Genomic DNA, 19,642 nt, shown 5'->3' with positions numbered 1-19,642 from the left:
ACCACTGCTGAGGGACTATTGATATCTGTCAGATTATATTACTCCATCGGAGTATAGCTTAAGCTTTATCAATTAATTGTTCAATAATGGGTAGGATTTGATACGTTTGCATCATGAGGATGATTACCAATGTGTTTTATTTACAGTCAATTTTTTTCTTACCAATACATTTTGAATTTCTGTATAAAATTGAAATATAATAGTCATTCTCACAATGGAGGTCAGTGATGGTAGGTGGAGGGTGATAGGTCAGTGAAGTGGAACAGATGATATCAAGGAATAGAGAATGTGAGAGAGAGAGAGAGAGATTATTTGCGGATGCTCCTTTGATGTGTTCCACTGCCTCAGTCTGGTATACCTATCTGTATGGATATTTTCTTAACAGCAGTTTGGATCAGTGATCCTGCTGTTGCCTTTTAGTTCAAGTCCTACTCTACTTAAAGATTATCCTTTTACTGTGGAACAGAACATGCATTGATGAGAGAAAGAGATAGAGAGGAAAGACAGACATTGTATTTATATATTGTTTTTACAATCCTAAGATATTTTTGAATGCTTTGCGCCCAATGAAGCATTTTAGAAGCCCTTTTGAAATGTAAGGGAACATGGCACACATCATGGAATTCAGCTATGATAAAAGTTATAATCGATTTTTAAAATGATTCCCCAACAATTTAGAGATTAAAGAATTAAACGGTGAGTTCATGACATGTGTTATCATGTACCAATATCCTATGTAAACAACATTCTATGCGAACCAAAGGAAAACGTTGGCTCAAAGGACATATGCATCCTCCATACATTCTTTAACAAAGGAGTACTTGGACAAAGTACAGAAACTTTCTTCTGCAGTTTTCTGAAAATCAGGAACTTGGTTTTAGACTCATCAGGTAGAATTTTCCTAGACGCTGAAAGAAATATCACCTATTGCAAACATGCCTTTTCATGATTTGGAGATGGGCTGTACACAGCACCAGGTTATAGTCCAACAAATTTATTTGGAAGCATTAGCTTTCAGAGCACTGCTCCTTCATCACAACCATCATGACAGCGTACACGGAATTTGACCCTTAAGTAGTTAGTATTTCGTAGCATTTTGTATGTTGAAATGTATGTGTTCCAAATCCAAACTTCACTCGCAATGCAATTTTAAAATGAACCAAACGGACAAGCCGTTTCTCCAAACCTGGAGTTTGATGAAACGTTTTATAAATCATCCCTTCGAGTATTTATAAACTGTCTGTCGCCACATTCAACTTATTTTTCTTGTGATGCCGAATGCTCCAGTTCAAAATCAGCTCCGGAAAAGTTAAATTGCGTTTCCTTTCATCCCCCTGTTTTCTCAACTACAATTAAATACAAATCTCTGAATAATGCCTTTGTGTACTCCCATTTACAAATGCCTCGGGGTTTGGGGAAGAGTTTGCGCTGCTCAGTTCTTGCACAAAGCAGCAGATTCCCACTTTTCTGCCCTTGCTGCGCTAACACCAGATATTTTTCCCCTCGTAAAATCATAAAGTGATCGATGCCGATCACCGGGGGGTGACTCAGAGCCACAAGATTTGGGCGGGAGTGGGTCTTAGTTTTTAATAGGCAATAGGTGGCTTTTATCAACAAGGGCACATGACGAGCTCACGAAGTCAAGGATTTGGCCAGGGGGGGGCGGGGAAGGTGGTGTATAGGATGGGTTTGTGTGAGGAATGTTACAGTCAGTCTCATCAGTATCTCGACTGAGAGTCTGCTGGACCTGCTAATCCTTGGTCACCATGAGAGGTTGCTCTTTGGTCCTATTTCGATACGTCTTCCTGATTACAGTCTTCGAAACAGTTGCTCGCAGACGTAAGTTTTTTTTTAAAAAAAGAAATTTTATCTTGCTGTGTTGCAGCTTTTTGTTAACATAGTTGTCCTTCGTCGAAACATTGCCCTTGTGTTTCGCCCTTGAAAAGATTTGCAAGAAAATGCAGACAGTGTATTTCGAACTGAATGATATTAACCTGACAGGGGGAATGTGAGGTTAAAAACAAAGGGCAGATCTGGTAGCGTCTGCGATCAGAGAATCAGAATTAACTTTTTGTGTCCGGTATGAGTCTTCTGTAGAACTGGTGATGTGAAGGATTTACTTTTTTGATTTGCAGCCACGCTTTCGTTGGTGTGAAATGATCTTGGTTGTTTAGATTAGATTCCCTACAGTATGGAAACAGTCCCTTCGACCCAACAAGTCCACACCGACCCTCAGAAGAGTAACCCACCCAGACCCATTTCCCCCTGACTAATGCACCTAACACTATGGGACAATTTAGCATGGCCAATTCACCTGACCTGCACATCTTTGTGGGAGGAAACCGGAGCACCCTGAGGAAACCTGCCAGACACTGGGAGAATGTGCAAACTCCGCGCAGTCACCTGAGGCTGGAATCGAACCCTGGCGCTGTGAGGCAGCAGCGCTAACCACTGAGCCACCCCCAAGTTGATGAAAAGGCGAGAGCAAAGGTCACGTTAAATTCTGATCGGTTTGAATGGACTGAATCTGAAGAGAGCGAGATTCCTTCGATAGAACAAGGAGAGGAGAAAGATTTAAAAGGGACGTGAGGGTCAACCTTTTCACACAGAGGGTGGTTTGTATGTGGAATGAACAGCCAGAGAAAGTGGCATATGCAGGTACTGTTACAATATTTAGAAGACATTTGGACAATGTGCATGAATAAAAAAAGGTTTAGAGGGATATGAGCCACATGGAGGCAGATGGGACTAGTTTGGTTTGGGAAACTTAGCCAGCAAGGACAAGTTGGACCGAAGGATCTGTTTCTCTGTTGTATGACAATCACTGTAAGTGAAATTTCAGTGATGTGACTCCCTCAGTGAGTTGTTTTCTGCCTCATCTTCTCAGTACCTGGTGAAAGCCTGCTTTTCCCAGCTGGGGAGGTGGGGGAGTCTGTTTTGTGCTTGGCCCCATTGCCTTGGAATATGTGGAGATCTGCCTTTGGGGCCTACTGGCCGAGAGTTGCCTTGTTTGCTGAGAGTTTCCTACCAGATACAACCTTGTCGTCTTTAGCTTGCAGATTTTGGGATCCACAGGCAGCAGGGTGGGGCCAGGCCCCTTTGAAGTGCCTGAGGAGAAGCTTCTTGAGGGGGGATGTATATCGTTCATTCAACAAAGATCCTCAGACAGCACCTTCCAAACCTACGATATTTCCACCTACCAGGACAAGGACAGCAGACACATAATTACACCACTATCTGCTAGTTCTCCTCCAAGTCACTTACCATCTTGACTTGGAAATATATCACCATTCCTTCACTATCGCTGGATCAAGATTCTGTAATTCCCTCCCAATGGCACAGTGGGTTTACCTACAGTACAGGGACCTCAACAGTTAAAGAAGGCGGCTCACCAGCACCTTCTCAAGGGCAACCAGGAACGGTCAGTAGATGCTGTCCAACTAGCAATACCTACATCCACGATGGAGTAAAAACAAAACCCAATGTATATATCCTCCAACTAACAGCACAGAGAAGAAACAGATTATCTGGTCATCAAATCTCCAACCCAAAGTGTGAACTCTGTTTCTCTCTCCATTGTTGCTGCCAGACCAACATTCTCTAGCATTTCCCATGCTTGTATTTGGTCATGATGCTTGAGGGTGCTTGCTATGTACAAATTGGTAGCCATGCTTCCAACATGACGGCAGTGATTTCATTCCTGTAAGGGCCCCGATGGATACTTCTGGGGCACTATATAAATGTAATTTTTTCTTCTATTCTTTTCCCTCTCAACAACTCTGACATGTGCATGCTGTTGAGTAGGCCTCATTTGTCCTGTCACAATGTTTGCTGTAGTATTATTTTTACTATAAGATCTTTTTATATCACACCCAAGTGAGATGTTGCAATTGCTCATCTCTCTCAAGTAACAAATCTTTGACTGAAGATTGCCTCGTATGTCAAGGATCCCTGAACCTTCATTTTGAGAACTTCAGTTATAGCATTGCACCATAATATGGAATGCATCAAGGCTAAAGGTAAAGTCCAGGGAATATGCCTGGTGTTGGCCTGGCACATATTCTTCAGCATATATATCCACCTAATGAGTAAGAGTATGAAATCAGTGATGATTCCACATAGTTCATATGTAGAAGCTTTTCAAGGGGTGCAATGGCATTCAAGAATGTTCGATGTTCAGCGGGCAATTCACATATTTACTGTCCCTCATAGCACATAGCTCTGTCGAGATAACTGCACAAAACACTGCCTTTCACAGACTAAATTATGTAAAGGATGATCGATTACGTCAAAGTTACAGTCTCTGTGCATTCTAAAACATTAAAGGGATAGAGATGAATTAAGGAACAAAATGAAGTTTTCTTAAGATTCGTGTCAACCTGGTGCCTCTCATTTGGAACAGAACCATAGATGACTCACATATCACATTGTCATGGATCCTTTCAGAACTATGCAACTTGAGTGCCATGCAGCATGAACGTTGCCTTTTAATCCCTCATGATGATGTAGGGCAGATTATGTGTAGCTACTCTAACTTTGATTCAGCTGAAAATATAATTTGAACATAAACATGAATAACTTAATATTTAATCTGTAAGACAAAAGTGAAGAATGGCAAACCAGCATGTTAGACATGTACTTTGCACTAATCAGGGGGCTTCCTGTCAGGGAAGTCTTGAGCAACTTGGATATGAAAACAATCAAATTAAAATTGTACACAGCTTATTCATTCTCAAAGCAGGTGAGAATAAGATGGCCTGTGGTCTTTTAGGCTATCTGCAACATTGGTCTGTCCTTCTCTTGTTAATCACCAATCGTTGGCCAGATCTTCAACTCAAAAGGATTGTGTCACCACCCTGACCCACAACTCTATATGGTTACAGTATTCTGGGTGTGGTCTGATTAATTCCTCATCAGGAATTCCTGGTGAAAAGGTTATGTCTGAAACGTCGACTCTCCTGCTCCTCAGATGCTGCCTGACCAGCCGTGCTTTTCCAGCACCACATTCTTCAACTCTGATCTCCAGCATTTGTAGTCCTCACTTTCTCCTACCTGACTAATACCTTGTATAGTTTTAGCAAGATTTCCCTATTTTTATACTCCACTCCTGTTTGAAATAAAGGCCAAAAGTCCAATAGCCTTCCCTATTATCTGCTGATTTTGAATGTTTTTTTGTGTGATTCTTGCATAAGTACTGCCTCTTTGTTGCAGCCCCTGCAGTCTCTCCATTTAAATAATATTCAGCTCTTCTGCCAAAGTGCATAATCTCACATTCTTCCATGTATTTTTCCATCTGCAAAGTTTTTGGACACTCACGTACTCTGCCTATATCTCTCTGGGGACTGTGTCATACTCACCACTTACCTTCTACCTAATTTTGTCATTCACAAACTTGTCAACAAGACATTCTTTTTCTTCCTCCATGTCATTAAATATATACAATTCCTGTGCCACTCCATGAGTTACAGGTTGCTTTCCTGAAAAAGCCCCCTTTATCCAAACTTTCTGTCTTCTTTTAGTTAGCCAGTCTTCTACCTATGCTAATATACTGCCCCAACAATATGGGCTGTTATCATATTAAGTAGTCTTTTGAGGTATCTTATCAAATGTGTTTTGGAAGTCATATATATTGCATCTACTTTAGTCTATTTATTTATGTATGTATTTATTATCTTATCGAAAACATTAATACATTTGTCAGGCATTATTTTCCCTTCATTAATTGATGTTGACTCTCCTTGATCATGTCATCTATTTCTAAATGTACTGCTATTACATCCTTTAATACAGACTGTATTATCACCTGCAAATATTTAGAGCTCTTGTGGTGCAGTGGCAATGTCCTTACCTCTGGACCAGGAGGTCTGGACTCCAGTCCCATCTGCTCTGGAGCTGTGTCACAGCATATCTGAACATGTTGATTGGAAAAATGTCTAACATATTTTCCCAGTGACAGATGTTAAGTGAACTGGGCTGTAGTTACCTGTGTTTTTCTTTTGTTTCCCTCCTTTTCTGAAGAAAGGTGTTACATCCAATCCTCAAGGACTTTTCCAGGGTTCTTGAAACATTACTGCCAATATGTCCACTTTCTGAGTAACCACTTCCTTAATATTTTTATGTGCAGCCAATCAGATACAAGGGATCTAACTGCCTTTAGCCCATTATTTTCCCTGGTACCTTTTCTTTCATGGAAGTTAATGTATTCATTTCTCTAGTCTATTTTTTGCCCTTGATTATTTTGTATTTTTGGATGCTATTAGTATCCTTTACCATGAAGACTGAAGCAAAGTATTTATTAAATGCCTGTGACATTTTCTGGTACCCCATTATTATTTCCTGAACCTCATTCTGTAAGGGGCTTATGTTAACTTTGACATCTCTCTTTTCTTGAAATATTTAAAGAATATCTTTGTGTCTGATTCTGTGTTACTTGTTAGTTTAATGTTATTATAAATTTTCTCCCTTTTTTTTGGTTATCTTTTGTTGGATTTTAAAACTTTCCTAATCCTCTAGTTTACCATTATTCTTTGCTATGCTGGTTTTTTTTCTCTCTCTCAACTTCATACCATTCTTGGTTAACCATGATTGGTTATCCACTTCCTAGAATCCTTCTTCCTCACTGAGGGATTATTTGCTATGAATCATGAACTATTTTCTTAAATCTCTGTCATTGATCCTCAATCATCATTTCTGTTAAACTCCTTTCCCAGTCCCATTCCAGTCAAGTCTGCCCTCATTCCTTGTAATTACCCTTATTTATGTTTAGCACGGTTGTTTCTAACTCAATCAGCTCAGTAACAGAAGCATTTTTGCAGGTTTAAAAGGGCTGATGCATCTAGAATGTTGGCATCATTGCCTGTTTTCCTGTAGTTTATCATAATTTGAGGTGATGCAATAAATCCTGTTTGTTCACTTTCTGCCCTTCTGAAACCCTCCAACAGTTCTTCACTATCAGAGATTGCACGAGCTTCTTAACTTCTGGTGCTGATGCTAAAGCTTAGCATAGGAGATGCAGGAAAAATCATTGACTTGATTTGCTTTGCATCAGAACAGTGTAACTTGCTAGTGCCATGCCTAATTTTATTGTAGTTTCTTTTTCAGTACAATACAATTTTCAAAAATTTTAGGCAAACAGTTAAAGGCGAGTTTGAGTCCAAAGCTAATTAGTCATACCGTTTTGAGTGTAAATGAACAGAACTCTTCTCTGATGCTCCTCTGTGACATTCACTTCTTGAGTACTTTTCCTGAGGGTTGGCCTGACCACAAGCAGGGCAAGGAGATATGCCCTAAATCAGCTGGAACAGGGATTGAACTGCATGTTTTTGGTGCAAATCTGATCTACCACCTAATAAGGAACTGTACTGGTTCCTCCCACCTCTGAAGGAGAGTAGGTTGCTATGGCAATATACATTTTTATGTCAATTTACTGAAGAACGTCTTTCATCACTGCTTGGTGTGGCAGAAAGATTAAATCAAATACTAGAACTTCAGGACTGAGTTAGACCATAACTTTTGATGACTTTTATTCAATTCATAACTGATAAAAATAACACACACTTCATAACTACATCTGCTGTTCTAAACGTTGCTAAACTTTTGCAATTGGTCACGTTACCATGCCAACATTTCACTGCTAATATCCTGTGGATGTTCAGTCATCTGACAATCACATGAATATGATTAATGCATTTTCTTTTGCATAGTTGGACTTTATCTGATAATCTTTAACTCAATCATGTTTATAAGTTCATTTATAAAATATTTTATATTCCTTTTAGGGAATACCCATATCTCTGATCCCCTTTTGTACACATTAATAATTTTCTTTTCAATGTCGATATTCGATGCTGCAGTTTCCAAGTGAGATTAATAAAGTAGTGAGTTGTAGAAAGTAGAGGTGAGTTAAACATCATGTTGCTTAGTTGTGGGAGCTAGATGAAGAGATCAGGGTTGATTTATCCTTGTGATAATGATCTCAACATTTGACATTATACAGTGTTAATTTCCAGCCTCATTCCTGAAACCTTTCTCTATATTGTTGAATCAGAGAGAGATTGTAATACATAGATGAGCTTGCTGAACATGTATTTAGCTGAAGATTTCAAACCATCCATTCAGATATGGTCAGATATGAAACTAAGTGGAATTCATATAAATTCATATAAAACGAAACAGTAAATTTTGCATCAACAAATGCAATGTATGCAGAATAAAATTCAAGGGATCAGTTTCGGTAGCTTCCATTACTTGCACATCTGTTTGGACTATTATTTGAGAAGGATACTGTGAAAGCCCAATTTATCATGGTCCTTGTAGTGAGCTTTGGAATCTTTTAGATGAAGCCTTAGGTCACAGTTTAGTCTGTCTTTTATGAAATGACACTATCCAATGAAGACTGAGATAAATCCAAATCTTAAAACTGCATTGGACATTGCAGTGTACATGGAGTAAGCTGCCAAAGCTAGAGCCCAGCCAGACAAAAGAAACCTTTGCCACAGCAGGAGTGGCACAAGTTTGGCAGATCGGAACACTCTGAGACTGACTGCTGTTGCAGGGAGGCCCAATGCTAGAACTGTTAAGAAGTAGACCACATTGCAATTGCCTCCTAATGAAAGCAGAGCAGTCTGGAGAAATCCCTGCTGAAGAAAAAAATCAGCTAAACTCAAGGAAGAAGGTCAATGCTGAAAGCACAAGGAAGATGTGGACGCTGTCCAACGAAGAATTTAAATTGAATGTCTCGGCAGTCCAGGGTGAAATGCATAGATGTTGGGTTTTGTCTACATTGGATGGGCAACCCATCAGATGGGGATGAACACCAAGGCAACAGTTTCATTTACCCCGAAACAATTTGCAACCAAGATGCTGTGACATCTGCCACTGAGGCATTCTAACATTTCCCTCAGGACACAGAGCAGGGGGTATACTCTTCAAAGGGTATGTAATGGTATTGGTACCAGCCACTGAGATACCCCTCCACTCAATGTTATTTGTGCGTTTGTAACCGCAGAAATGGAAATTGAACTGGGGTGCTATGATCAAATTGGTTAACTCTAAACAAGTCTATGAGAAATCGTAAAATACAGATCAATCCGAATTTGTGGTGATTTGAAACTTCCTTTTAAACCAGCGCCATGTGCAGATAACTACTGTTGCCTTTGATCGAAGATCTGCTCAGTGGCCTGGAAGGGTGACAAAAATTCACAAAGGAGGATGTTTTGCTGAAGATTGGCGTCATTGCTGAATCCAACACCTGCTGTAGTGACTCACTGGGGCTTGTGTCACTATATAGGGCTTTGGAATCCTAAAGGGGTACAATGCTACCTTAATGATATCTTGATCACCAGTTCCACAGAAGAAGAGCACTTGAGGAATCTGGAAGAGACCCTCAAATGACTGCAAACGCATGGGTTATGAGTTTAAAAGAAAAAGTGTTACTTCCTCCGGAAATTGAATGAATACTTAAGGCACATCATTGACAGCAAAGGACCTCACAAGGTGCCAAAGGAAATAGAGGCAATCGTGGAGGTCCCTCAGCTCATTAATGTATTCCAATTATGGTCTTCTCTGGGTCGTGCGAATTACTATGGAATATTCATTCCAAATTTGGTGGCCTTTTTGACAGCCATTACACAATCTTCTATGGAATTCAGACTGTAAACAAGAGTATGTTAGTGTCAAACAGGTTTTCCAGAGGTCAGATGTTTTCGTTCACTTCAAGGTAGGTTGCCCGTGCAATTGGCGTGTGATGCCTTACGTTATGGTGTTGGTGCAGTGCTGTCACATACTTTCTACCCAATGGAGAGAAGAGTCCAATTATTTTAACTTTATGCTCTCTCACTCATGCAGAAATGAGGTATGCCCAATTGGAGAAGGAGGCTCTCGGTATCATTCTCAATGTCAGGAAATTTTGCCACTACTTATTGGACCCACTTTGTTCTGCTAACAGATCTTCACCCTTTCATGCCCATCTTCAGCCCAGACACTGGGTTCCCTCAAAGGTGATGAGGTGGCTTCAGAGGTCCAGTTTCCTCATTTCACCTCCTCCCACCTTATCCAAGTTCCAACCTTCCAACTCTGCATTGTCCTCATGACCTCTCCTACCTGTCCATCTTCCTTCCCACCTATCCACTCCATCCTCCTCTCTGACCTATCACTATCAGCCCCACCTCCATCTGCCTATTGCACTCTCAGCTACCTTCCCCCTGCTCAGCACCACCCCCCCCCCCCCTCCTCCCCCCCTCCACCCCTTGGCTCCCAGCCCCATTCCTGATGAAGGGCTTTTGCCTGAAACTTTGATCCTCCTGCTCCTCAGATGCTGCCCGACCTGCTGTGCTTTTCTAGCACCACATTTTTGGCTTCAGGGATGGGCCCTACTCCTCTCAACACACTTATACGATGTAAAATACGGACAGTTGGAACAACACACATATGCAGATACATTGTCCAGGCTGCCCCTTCCCTCAAGAGGGTGGGTTGAAAATTCCCTACTTCTCTCAAAAATCAGGAACTTGATGAAGGGCTTATGCCCGAAATGTCTATTCTCCTGCTCCTTGGATGCTGCCTGACCTGCTGTGCTTTTCCAGCACCACACTCTCTACTTTGATCTTCAGCATCTGCAATCCTCATTTCTGCCTTTGGATTATTCAGCTTGGAAAGACAACAGAGCCAGACTCTGGGAATATCAAAACGAATCATTTCTCAGTAGTTAGCTGGCAGAGCAAAGAGAGAAGAAAATTGATTCATAACAACAGAACAGGAAGGCTTGCTCTCCCTCACCACCTCTCGCTCACTCTCACTTTGCCTAAACACCTCTCAAAATAAATGGCATGTTAAAGGCACCCACGCACCAAGAACTGAATTGCACAATTTCACCACTAGTGAGAAACAAGAAAATAGCAAATGAGTCACACATTCAGCTTTCACTCGAAGAACTGTTAAAGCATACTTGTTATTATCTTTTTGTTTAAACTGGACACTTGCTGCCTTTCCTCATGTAAACTTGTTAGCTAGGTTTATGAGAGTTTGATGTCGTGTTTTATTATTATTTCAGGGCTGTAGGTTAATGTTTTTTTTAATCAAGAAAACCTTGGAATTGGCACCTTAAATTTGGTCTAGTTAAATGAGTTAAAATTGAAAGTTCATAGCTGTGTGCTAAAAAGAAATGAAGGTATTTGTTGTAACAGACTGAGAAGGGAACTGATTCCCCTTGTCTGCTCATAACACTTGATTCCCACATGAAGAAAGGCAGCTTAAGGGAGGACAATTGATGTAAGTGGATTTTCATAGAACCAGATACAATATGAGTCTCTCCCTATAAGAGAATAACAAAGAAATATTCGAGGGCCCAGGGTTGTATGCTAATGTTTGGGGATGCAATGAAGCTTAGGGCAGCTGCTGCAAAAGCCCAGTGAAGAAAGACCATGACTAAGGTCTCTCTCCTGAGGGATTGTAAAGCCCTTGGGCTGTGTGCAACCAAACTTATTTGACATGAAATGTAAATACACGTTGTAAATATAACACAGAATAGGAAGTGTAGTAAAGTACCTCAGAGTACCTCATAATGTATTGAAAGCAATGCAGTGTAAAATTTGAACTGTTGTGTAATGTATCTTCATACGTTTTATGTATAAAGTATATTTTTGCAAAAAGAAACTGCGATTTATTGGAAGGGAAGGAAGATGAAAATGAATAGGCTGAGAATCCAGGGACAATTTAAGTTGAGTAGCAAAAGAACCAAACATGACAATGCAATGCATGGTTAGGATTGGGGATGCATTACGTGAGAGTGTGCTAGAGGAAGATTCAATCATGGCTTGCACAAGGAAACTGGAAAAACTTCTGCATGAATAAAGATACAGGGCTACAAGGAAAGGGGAGGAGAGTAGGACTAATAGTTCCTCTTAATAGAAAACTGACATGAACATGAAGGGCTGAATAACCTCATTCAATGCTTTAATCAGTCTGTAGTTCTATAATGCTAATTACATTTTGCTTCAGTCATTAAAAAAAACCTAAAAAATTGTTAAGCAGATATAAGAATGGAGAGCATTCACAGAATATTTAATGTCGTTGGATGATGTTACCATAGTACATTTACCTGGCAGTTGTTTAACAAACTTGTTTCTCATCTTAGTTGATGAGTAGTTGCGTTTGTGTTTTCAGGCTTCCAAGACGCGTTCACTGGTGATAGCAAATTATCGCTTTCACGGCTTTCTGGCCACCTTGCTGGTTGGCATCCTAACAATAATGCCTGGAATGAGAAACTTTATCCCAAGTGGAAGAGAAATGACATCCGATGGAAAAACTGCTGGAAAGGTAAGAACCAGAAGGAAATCTCTATCCAAGTATTTGTACTGCAGGCCCTCCTTCTGTCCAGGTGGTCTTTGAATTCTCTTTAGTTAAAAGAGAATTTTAAAATTTATTCATGGGATTTGGGTGTGGCTGGAAAGGATAATATTAGTTGACCATCCTAATTGCCGTCAAGAAATTCAAAATTAACAGCGTTTTGAGTCCTGAAGTCCATGTGCTGTTGGTACACCTATAGCACCTATAGTGCTGTTAGGAAGGGGGTTCCAGAATTTTAACATAACAATAGTGAACAAATGATGATAAAGTTCAGGATGATGTATGGCTTAAAGGTAAATTCAATGGTGTTTTCTTGCATCAGCTGCCGTATGCTCCAGGTAGTACTGTTCTTCAGTTTGGAAAGTGTTGTTGAGAGACCCTTGGCCACTTGTTGTAGTACAAGATATAGAAGGCACTGCTGCTACTGTGTGTCAGAAGTGGAACACCTAAATGTTTAAGTTAGTGGATGGGTACTTGATTAAATAGTATCTACAGTTCATTGACTGCAGCATTTCAAGACAGTTCACCTTTGCTTTGTCCTGGATAGTATTGAGCTGCTTGAGTGCTGGTGGAGCTTCACCCATTCAGGTAAATGGAGAGTATTCCATAACTCTTGTGACTGGTGCCTTGAGATGGTACAAAGACTTTGAGAGTCAGGAGATATATTACTCTCCACAGAATTCCAAGTCTTTGAAGTGCTGTATTAGCTATGGTATTTCTATTGCTGATTTGGGGCGGCACAGTGGCTCAGTGGTTAGCACTGCTGCCTCACTGCACCAGGGATCCAGGTTCGATCCCAGCCTTGGGCGACTGTCCTGTGTGGAGTTTGCACATTCTCCCTGTGTCAGTGTGGGTTTCCTCCAGGTGCTCCGGATATGCAGGTTAGATGAATTGGCCATGCTAAAGTGCCCATAATATTCAGGGATATGTAGAATAGGTGCATTAGTCAGGGGTAAATATAGGGTAGGGGAATGGCCCTGGGTGGTTTACTCTTCGGAGGGTCAGTGTGGACTTGTTGGGCCAAAGGGCCTATTTCCATACTGTAAGGATTCTGATCCTGAGTTAAGTTTCTGGACAGTGATAACTAGATTGTTGATGATAGGGGATTCAGTAATGATAATGCCCCTGATCATTGGCGGGGGGGGGGGAGAGGGAAGACAGATTCTCACTCATTTGAGGTAATCGTTATATAGCTCTGTATGAAGTGAATACTATGTGCTACTTATCAGATGAAGCCTGATTGTTGTCCAGGTCTTGCTGCATGTGGCATCGATTACTTCAGTATCTGAGGAATTGCAAAAGGCACTGTGCACTTTTCAGAGAACATCTCCACTTTTGATCTTAGGGTGGAAGGAAGGTCATTAATGAAGCTGAAATTGAGTGCAAGTTTCCTGAGGAGTTCCGCGATATACTAAGGCTGGAATGATTCACCTCCAAAACTACAACCACCTTACTTTTGTTCAAGCTATGACCTTAATCAATTGAGTGGTTTTCTCCTGATTCCCATTCATTTCAATTTTGCTAGGGCTCCTTGATGTCATACTTAGTCAAGCACTACCTTGATATCAAGTGCTATTACCCTTACTTCACCTCTGGAATTTATCTGCTTGTCCACGCTTGCACCAAATCAATAATGAGGCCTGGAGCCTGGTGATCCTCACTGAATTCAAATTGAGCATCTTGATGAATCATTGCCTCTTGACACCTTCCACCATGTTTCTCATGATTGATGGTAGATTGACAGGGTGGTAACTGACATAGTTAGATTTTTTTTCCTTTTTATAGAGAAGACAAGCATGGACAATTTGCTACATTGTTGATGCAGTTATTTTGGAATGGCTTGATTAGGAGCATAGCTAGTTCTGGAACACGAGATGTCAGGATTTCAGAAGTGATATTATCAGGGCCCAAAGCTTCTGCAGTGTCCAGTTCCTTGATATCACTTGGAGTAAACTGAATTGCTGAAGAATACTATGTGTGATGCTGGAACTTGAGGAGAAAACTGGGATGAATCATCTCCTTAGCACTTCTGTTTAGAGATAGTTTCAAATGCTTCAGTCTTGCCTTTCGTACTCTCAAAGTGGGCTACCACATAGTTGAATTTGGAGATATTCACTATACGTCCTCCTTTTTTTAGTATAATTCATGACTAATGTGGCAGGACTGCAGAGTGCAATATGATCTGTTCATTGTGGGATTGCTTTGCCATGTCTGTTGCATACTGCTTCCATAGCCTACCATGTGCGTAGACCTCATTGAAACCTGATTTTTTTTAGATATGCCTGTGATTCTCCTTTCATGTCCTCTTGCAATCTCCCCTGGTCTGATGGACTGGTAGGGTGAATGATATACCATGCTGTGATGTTACAGATTGTAATTTAATACAATTTTGCTGCTGTTGATGGGTCACTGTTCCTTAAGGATGTCCAGTTTTCAGATGCTTGATCTATGTTTTATAAAGCCTACAGTATCTGAGTTGGTGATTTAGCAAATACCATTTATATTCAGTGTTTTGTCTAAGCCCTTAGCTGGTATCAACATGAGCATTTCCATGTAAGTACTACTCAAGTCATTCCCTTTAAGTTACTGCATGCGTGCAATTGCCTAAAGAAATTTTAAAGGGTCTCTAAACTTTTTTTAAAAATCAACTAAGTACAATAAAACGCATCTCAGTTTATGCAGTAAATATTTGCAGGCATCGGATTAAGTCAATAACTTAAATCTATGATCAAGTATATATTATTAATCTCTCTGGATTAATAATAAAACAATTGGCTAAATTGTTACATTTGGATAAAATCAAGTTTGTATGACTGTTTTAGAATTAGTTCAGTAGCTTGGAGATCATGGGGAGAAATTCATTTGAACCAATTTTTAGACTAGGAATTAACACTGTGGATGCAGTAAGGCCCCAACCAGGATAGTGACACCAGCTTGAAATTGGGCCTTGGGCAACACATTCCAATAATTTATTTCCTTCTCCTCTTGGTTCCTCATTTTAGAAAATCAAAGCAGCTAGTTCTTGTGCCTCACTCGTGCAGGGAAATTTTAATGTGAACAGCATGGGATAGTCTAATTTCTCAGGTGTTATACAAAATAAATTGGAACGTCACTATTAGCATATGCAAAAGATCTGACATTTATACAAGACCAAAATAGTATTGCACATTTTTCAGTCATGCTTGGGGCACAGAACATATCCTACAAAATTTGAAACTTTGCTCTATTTTCTGGAACAAAACATCAATTCCTTCCCTGAGTTCTTAGATCGCAGGATAGCATCAGTATCCTAAAATATATATCTCAGTTCTTCAAAGGCAGGAATAATTACATTAGTAATAATCCTCTTAAATTTTATTGAAAACAGTAAACTGAAAATTCTGACTTACTAACCGTTAATGCTAAAACTTGATTTATCTCGGAACAGGCACTGTCCCTCGCATTATAAAATAGAATAATTTATTGATGCTAATGTTTGTAATTAATTCCAAAACGTTTTAATTTTCCATGGGATACTGTGAGAAGGTTTCCTCTATTTACTATTGATGGTGAATATATTCTTTGAAATTCAGTTTATAGTTTCAATTATTATTTTGTAGTTTGAACCATATCTCTGAGCAAATATTATGCTTAATACCAAAAAGTATCTGTTTTCTCCCTTTTTCAATTCATTTGTTTTCTCTTTCAGGAGGAAAGGTCATCGCCCACTTGGGCAATGATGGGCCTACACTGGTTAGAGCGAATGTAACTTTTAACGTGGTGCTTAAATTACCTAAATGTCAAAAAGAGGATGATAATGGTGATATCGTTTATGACAAAAACTGCAAAAATGGTAAACCTTTGTGTGCATATGCATGTGTGCTATGTAGGATAAACCTCCATTGATCAAATTCAGTGAATTCAATCATTTACATAATCTATTTGCACTATTATGTGTAATTTGAGAAGGATAGAAATTGAAGTGTGCACAGAATTGGACACTCAAGAAGTGATAAATGCTGGGTTCTGCTTTGAAATAATGAAGCCAAGGCATATAAAACCTTGTGTCTCACTTTCATGAAGAAGGCAATCCGTAGAGAAGAGTAGGTGGCTCAGCTGGAAAGTATTGTTGAAGATTGGGTCATTGCTGATATCAGTTGCCATTTATGGAAGAGTTCTAAACTTTTGGAAGCCTCAATGAATTTCCTTAATTACTCAACTACAACTACAAATCTCTTTCAACCATAATTGTTGACTTCTGGGCAAGTGAAATTGACCATAGGTTGGTTTAGCTGCATTATTAAAAAGATCAGTTGAACAATGGCACTAGGAAGTAGGTAATATAATACCATCAGTTAAAAAGAAGAGAACATTAAAACTGGTAATGGGAGACCAATTAAACCAAAGTAAATCAAGTAAAATGAAACATTTAGGCAATCATATGGTAATTACAGAGTTTGATAGATTTTTGTTAACCGAAGGTATTAAGAAATTATGGAGAAAAGGCAGAAATGTGATGTTAAAATGCAAATCAACCACAATCTCATTGAATTGCAGAAGAAACCTGAGGGGTTAAACGCCTACTCCTGTTCCTTTTGGTGAAACCTTGAGGAAGTGATCGGCTTTGGTCTACTGGCTGGAGAGCTGGCATGAAATCCATGTTGCCTTATTTGGAGAGTGCCCACTAAACCACAAGCCTATCAGGCAGTTGACAGACAACTAGTGACCCTTTCCCTGGGATCATGACCCTACGGGAGATCTTGCCTACCTGGCTAATCAAAGACCCGGAGCCATTCCTCAATAGTATCACTGGAGAGGACCTCGACAAACAGCCAATGAAGTTGCAGAATGATCTGGCTGCAGGTGGTAAATGGCAGGAAGAGTTTCACTGTATCAGGATTGCATGAAGGACAACATGCCCAATGGGGTGGCTGTTAGTGGTTTCCCGTCCCCTCCTACACTCTCCCAGGGGACAGAGCCTTCTGGGTTCCCTTTGAAGCAGGAAACCCCTTTCCCGATAACAATGGAATATGAGGCTCTTAAAGATGTCTTTAATTGTCTAAAGACCTCAATTGATGGCAGGCAGGGAGGCCATCTATGGATGTTGTGGACTCGAATACCCGTGTGTTCAGCTGCCATTTTTCCACATGATGAAACGCTTTATGTGTCTCTAAACACACTACTGGTGAGGACAGATTATTCTTTCCTGTGCTTCCCTTTCCGTCCTTTTCTTTCCCCCTCTCCCTTAACTCGTCAATATGTTGTCTATTGAGGCATTAAGGATTTTTCAGCACTGGTTTCCCCAGTGATCCTAAATGCTGCATCTTAAAGGAGCAATCTTCCAACTCTGAATCGCGTAAGCAGTTGAACGCTGGGATTATGATAAGAATCACCATGATGCGTTGACTAAGCAATGCATCAACATGAATTTGGGCTCAAGACCTCCGCATCCTTTGCTGCATCCTCCAGTCACGAGCGAAAAAGCCAATTTTTGAAATAAAAATCATAAATACGTTTTTATCATACGCCATTTTGATATTGTTACAAATTATTCTAACACAATATTCCCCTAGACAGATAAATTGAACTAAATGATGCTAATAAGTTATGTGATGTGAGGGACTTAGATTTTCAATCAAAGTAAGATAGGATTAACATTAATTAATAGACCTTGAACCTAGTTGAGCACTTGATTACAGATTGAAGTGATGAAGACTGTTGTTTTAATGCTGAAACTCGAGTAAATGTTGTGCATGAACAGAGATTACCCTATGATTAGAGTAGTAGGTTATCCCACGAGGACAGCTTGAGACGTTTCTTGATCTCAAGACAACAGCTGCCTTAGTGACTTGCCATTCACTTCTCATGTCAGTAGCAGCATGGATCCATGAGTCAGGTTAACTATTGTCAATTGTGACATCTCCTACATTGGCAAGTAATGTTCCAGTCAAATTTGAAATTGAAAGATCCAGTTGGCTCTTCAGAAGTGGGAGAACTCCATCCAATGGCATGTCCAATTTCTCCAAATATGGGACTGCTGCAAGTAAGATGATCAATGGTATATGTATGAATATATTGAGCATTATACAATTTTTCAGGTTATTATGTACTTTAAGATGGTTATCTCCATATTGGTTAGATATACAGTATCCAGGAATAATATGGACATTATGAATCTGATAGACCAATTTTTGTGTACATTGTAGTCTTCAATGGGCAACCTTCACATTGCCATATTTCTTATATAAATAATATCCTAAACAATGTAGTAGAGTCTTAATTCACCAAACATACCACATAATTCTGACATATAAAACACTCTTCTAATCTGTTATTTTGTTTCTGATCTGTTGCAATGACAATTTTAAAATCTTCTGCATGTATTCCATTGCATGTATTCAATAGTATCTTCAAATAATGATCATTTATTGGAAGGAGAATGTACATTTCTAAATATGATTCCAATTTTAGTCACTAATGCCAGTGATTATTTTCTAGCATCTTCATTCTTTCCTGGGCAATATGTATATAACTGGAGTTCCTGGATTGATGAATATGGTTGGTTTAACCACACCACGTTTACCAAATATAATGTCTTCCCAGATGGTCATTCTTTTCCTAGACATATGGATTGGAGGCATAAGAACTTTGTCTATATTTGGCATACCCAAGGTTGGTATAACAATATTTCCTACAAATGTGAAGAGATTTCTTTAAAGGCTTTGCTGACCATATGTGTTTTAAATATAGGCCAATACTATCAAAATATTGGGCGATCCAGTATGACTCTTTCTATCAATACGACTAACATCACACTGGGTGACCATATGATGACTGTGTCTGTCTATCGAAGAGATCACCATAGAAAAAAATACATTCCAATTGCAACAGCAAGTGGCCCATACACGGTTACAGGTGAGATTGTGTTTGGGATAACCCATCTATTGATCAGTAGTTTCAGCAGTTTTGGTACCCTGACAAAAAAATGGAAACAAACTGGTGTTCATACTTATGAGGAATGTGTAAAGCAAATTGCAATTTTATAAAATTGAGGCACTAGTTGTGAGGATGTATGTCTTTTCATTTAACTTTGTAAAGCTTGTAATATTTATAAGGCCTTGTGTGATGATTATGAAAAAGCTGTAAACTATGGTACAGGGCCACTTCATACATTTTGTTCAGCATGTATACTCCACTAAGAATGAGATGTACAGTTTTAGTCTCCTTATCCAAGAATGGATATACCTGCTGAACAGAGTGCAACAAAGATTCACTCATCTGATTCCTTGTAAGAAATGACTGTTCAATGAGGAGAGAT

General features: G+C 39.7%; 1 protein-coding gene across 1 annotated transcript in view; it reads left to right on the top strand.

Moving 5' to 3' along the window:
- The first annotated feature begins 1,708 nt into the window (after positions 1-1,708).
- Positions 1,709-19,642, top strand: part of LOC122549763 (protein QNR-71) — a 41,819-nt gene continuing 23,885 nt past the window's right edge. The window contains exons 1-5 of the mRNA XM_043689752.2: positions 1,709-1,839; positions 12,163-12,315; positions 16,034-16,177; positions 18,823-18,996; positions 19,075-19,239. Coding sequence (XP_043545687.2) covers positions 1,767-1,839; positions 12,163-12,315; positions 16,034-16,177; positions 18,823-18,996; positions 19,075-19,239 — 709 coding nt within the window. The 5' untranslated portion in view covers positions 1,709-1,766. The remainder of the gene's footprint in view (positions 1,840-12,162; positions 12,316-16,033; positions 16,178-18,822; positions 18,997-19,074; positions 19,240-19,642) is intronic.

Source organism: Chiloscyllium plagiosum, unplaced genomic scaffold (genome assembly GCF_037043375.1).
Source record: "Chiloscyllium plagiosum isolate Xiang-an unplaced genomic scaffold, Cpla_swu_hap1 HiC_scaffold_5, whole genome shotgun sequence".
NCBI classification, from domain to species: Eukaryota; Metazoa; Chordata; class Chondrichthyes; order Orectolobiformes; family Hemiscylliidae; genus Chiloscyllium; species Chiloscyllium plagiosum.
This window is presented reverse-complemented; position numbering and strand designations above follow the sequence as displayed.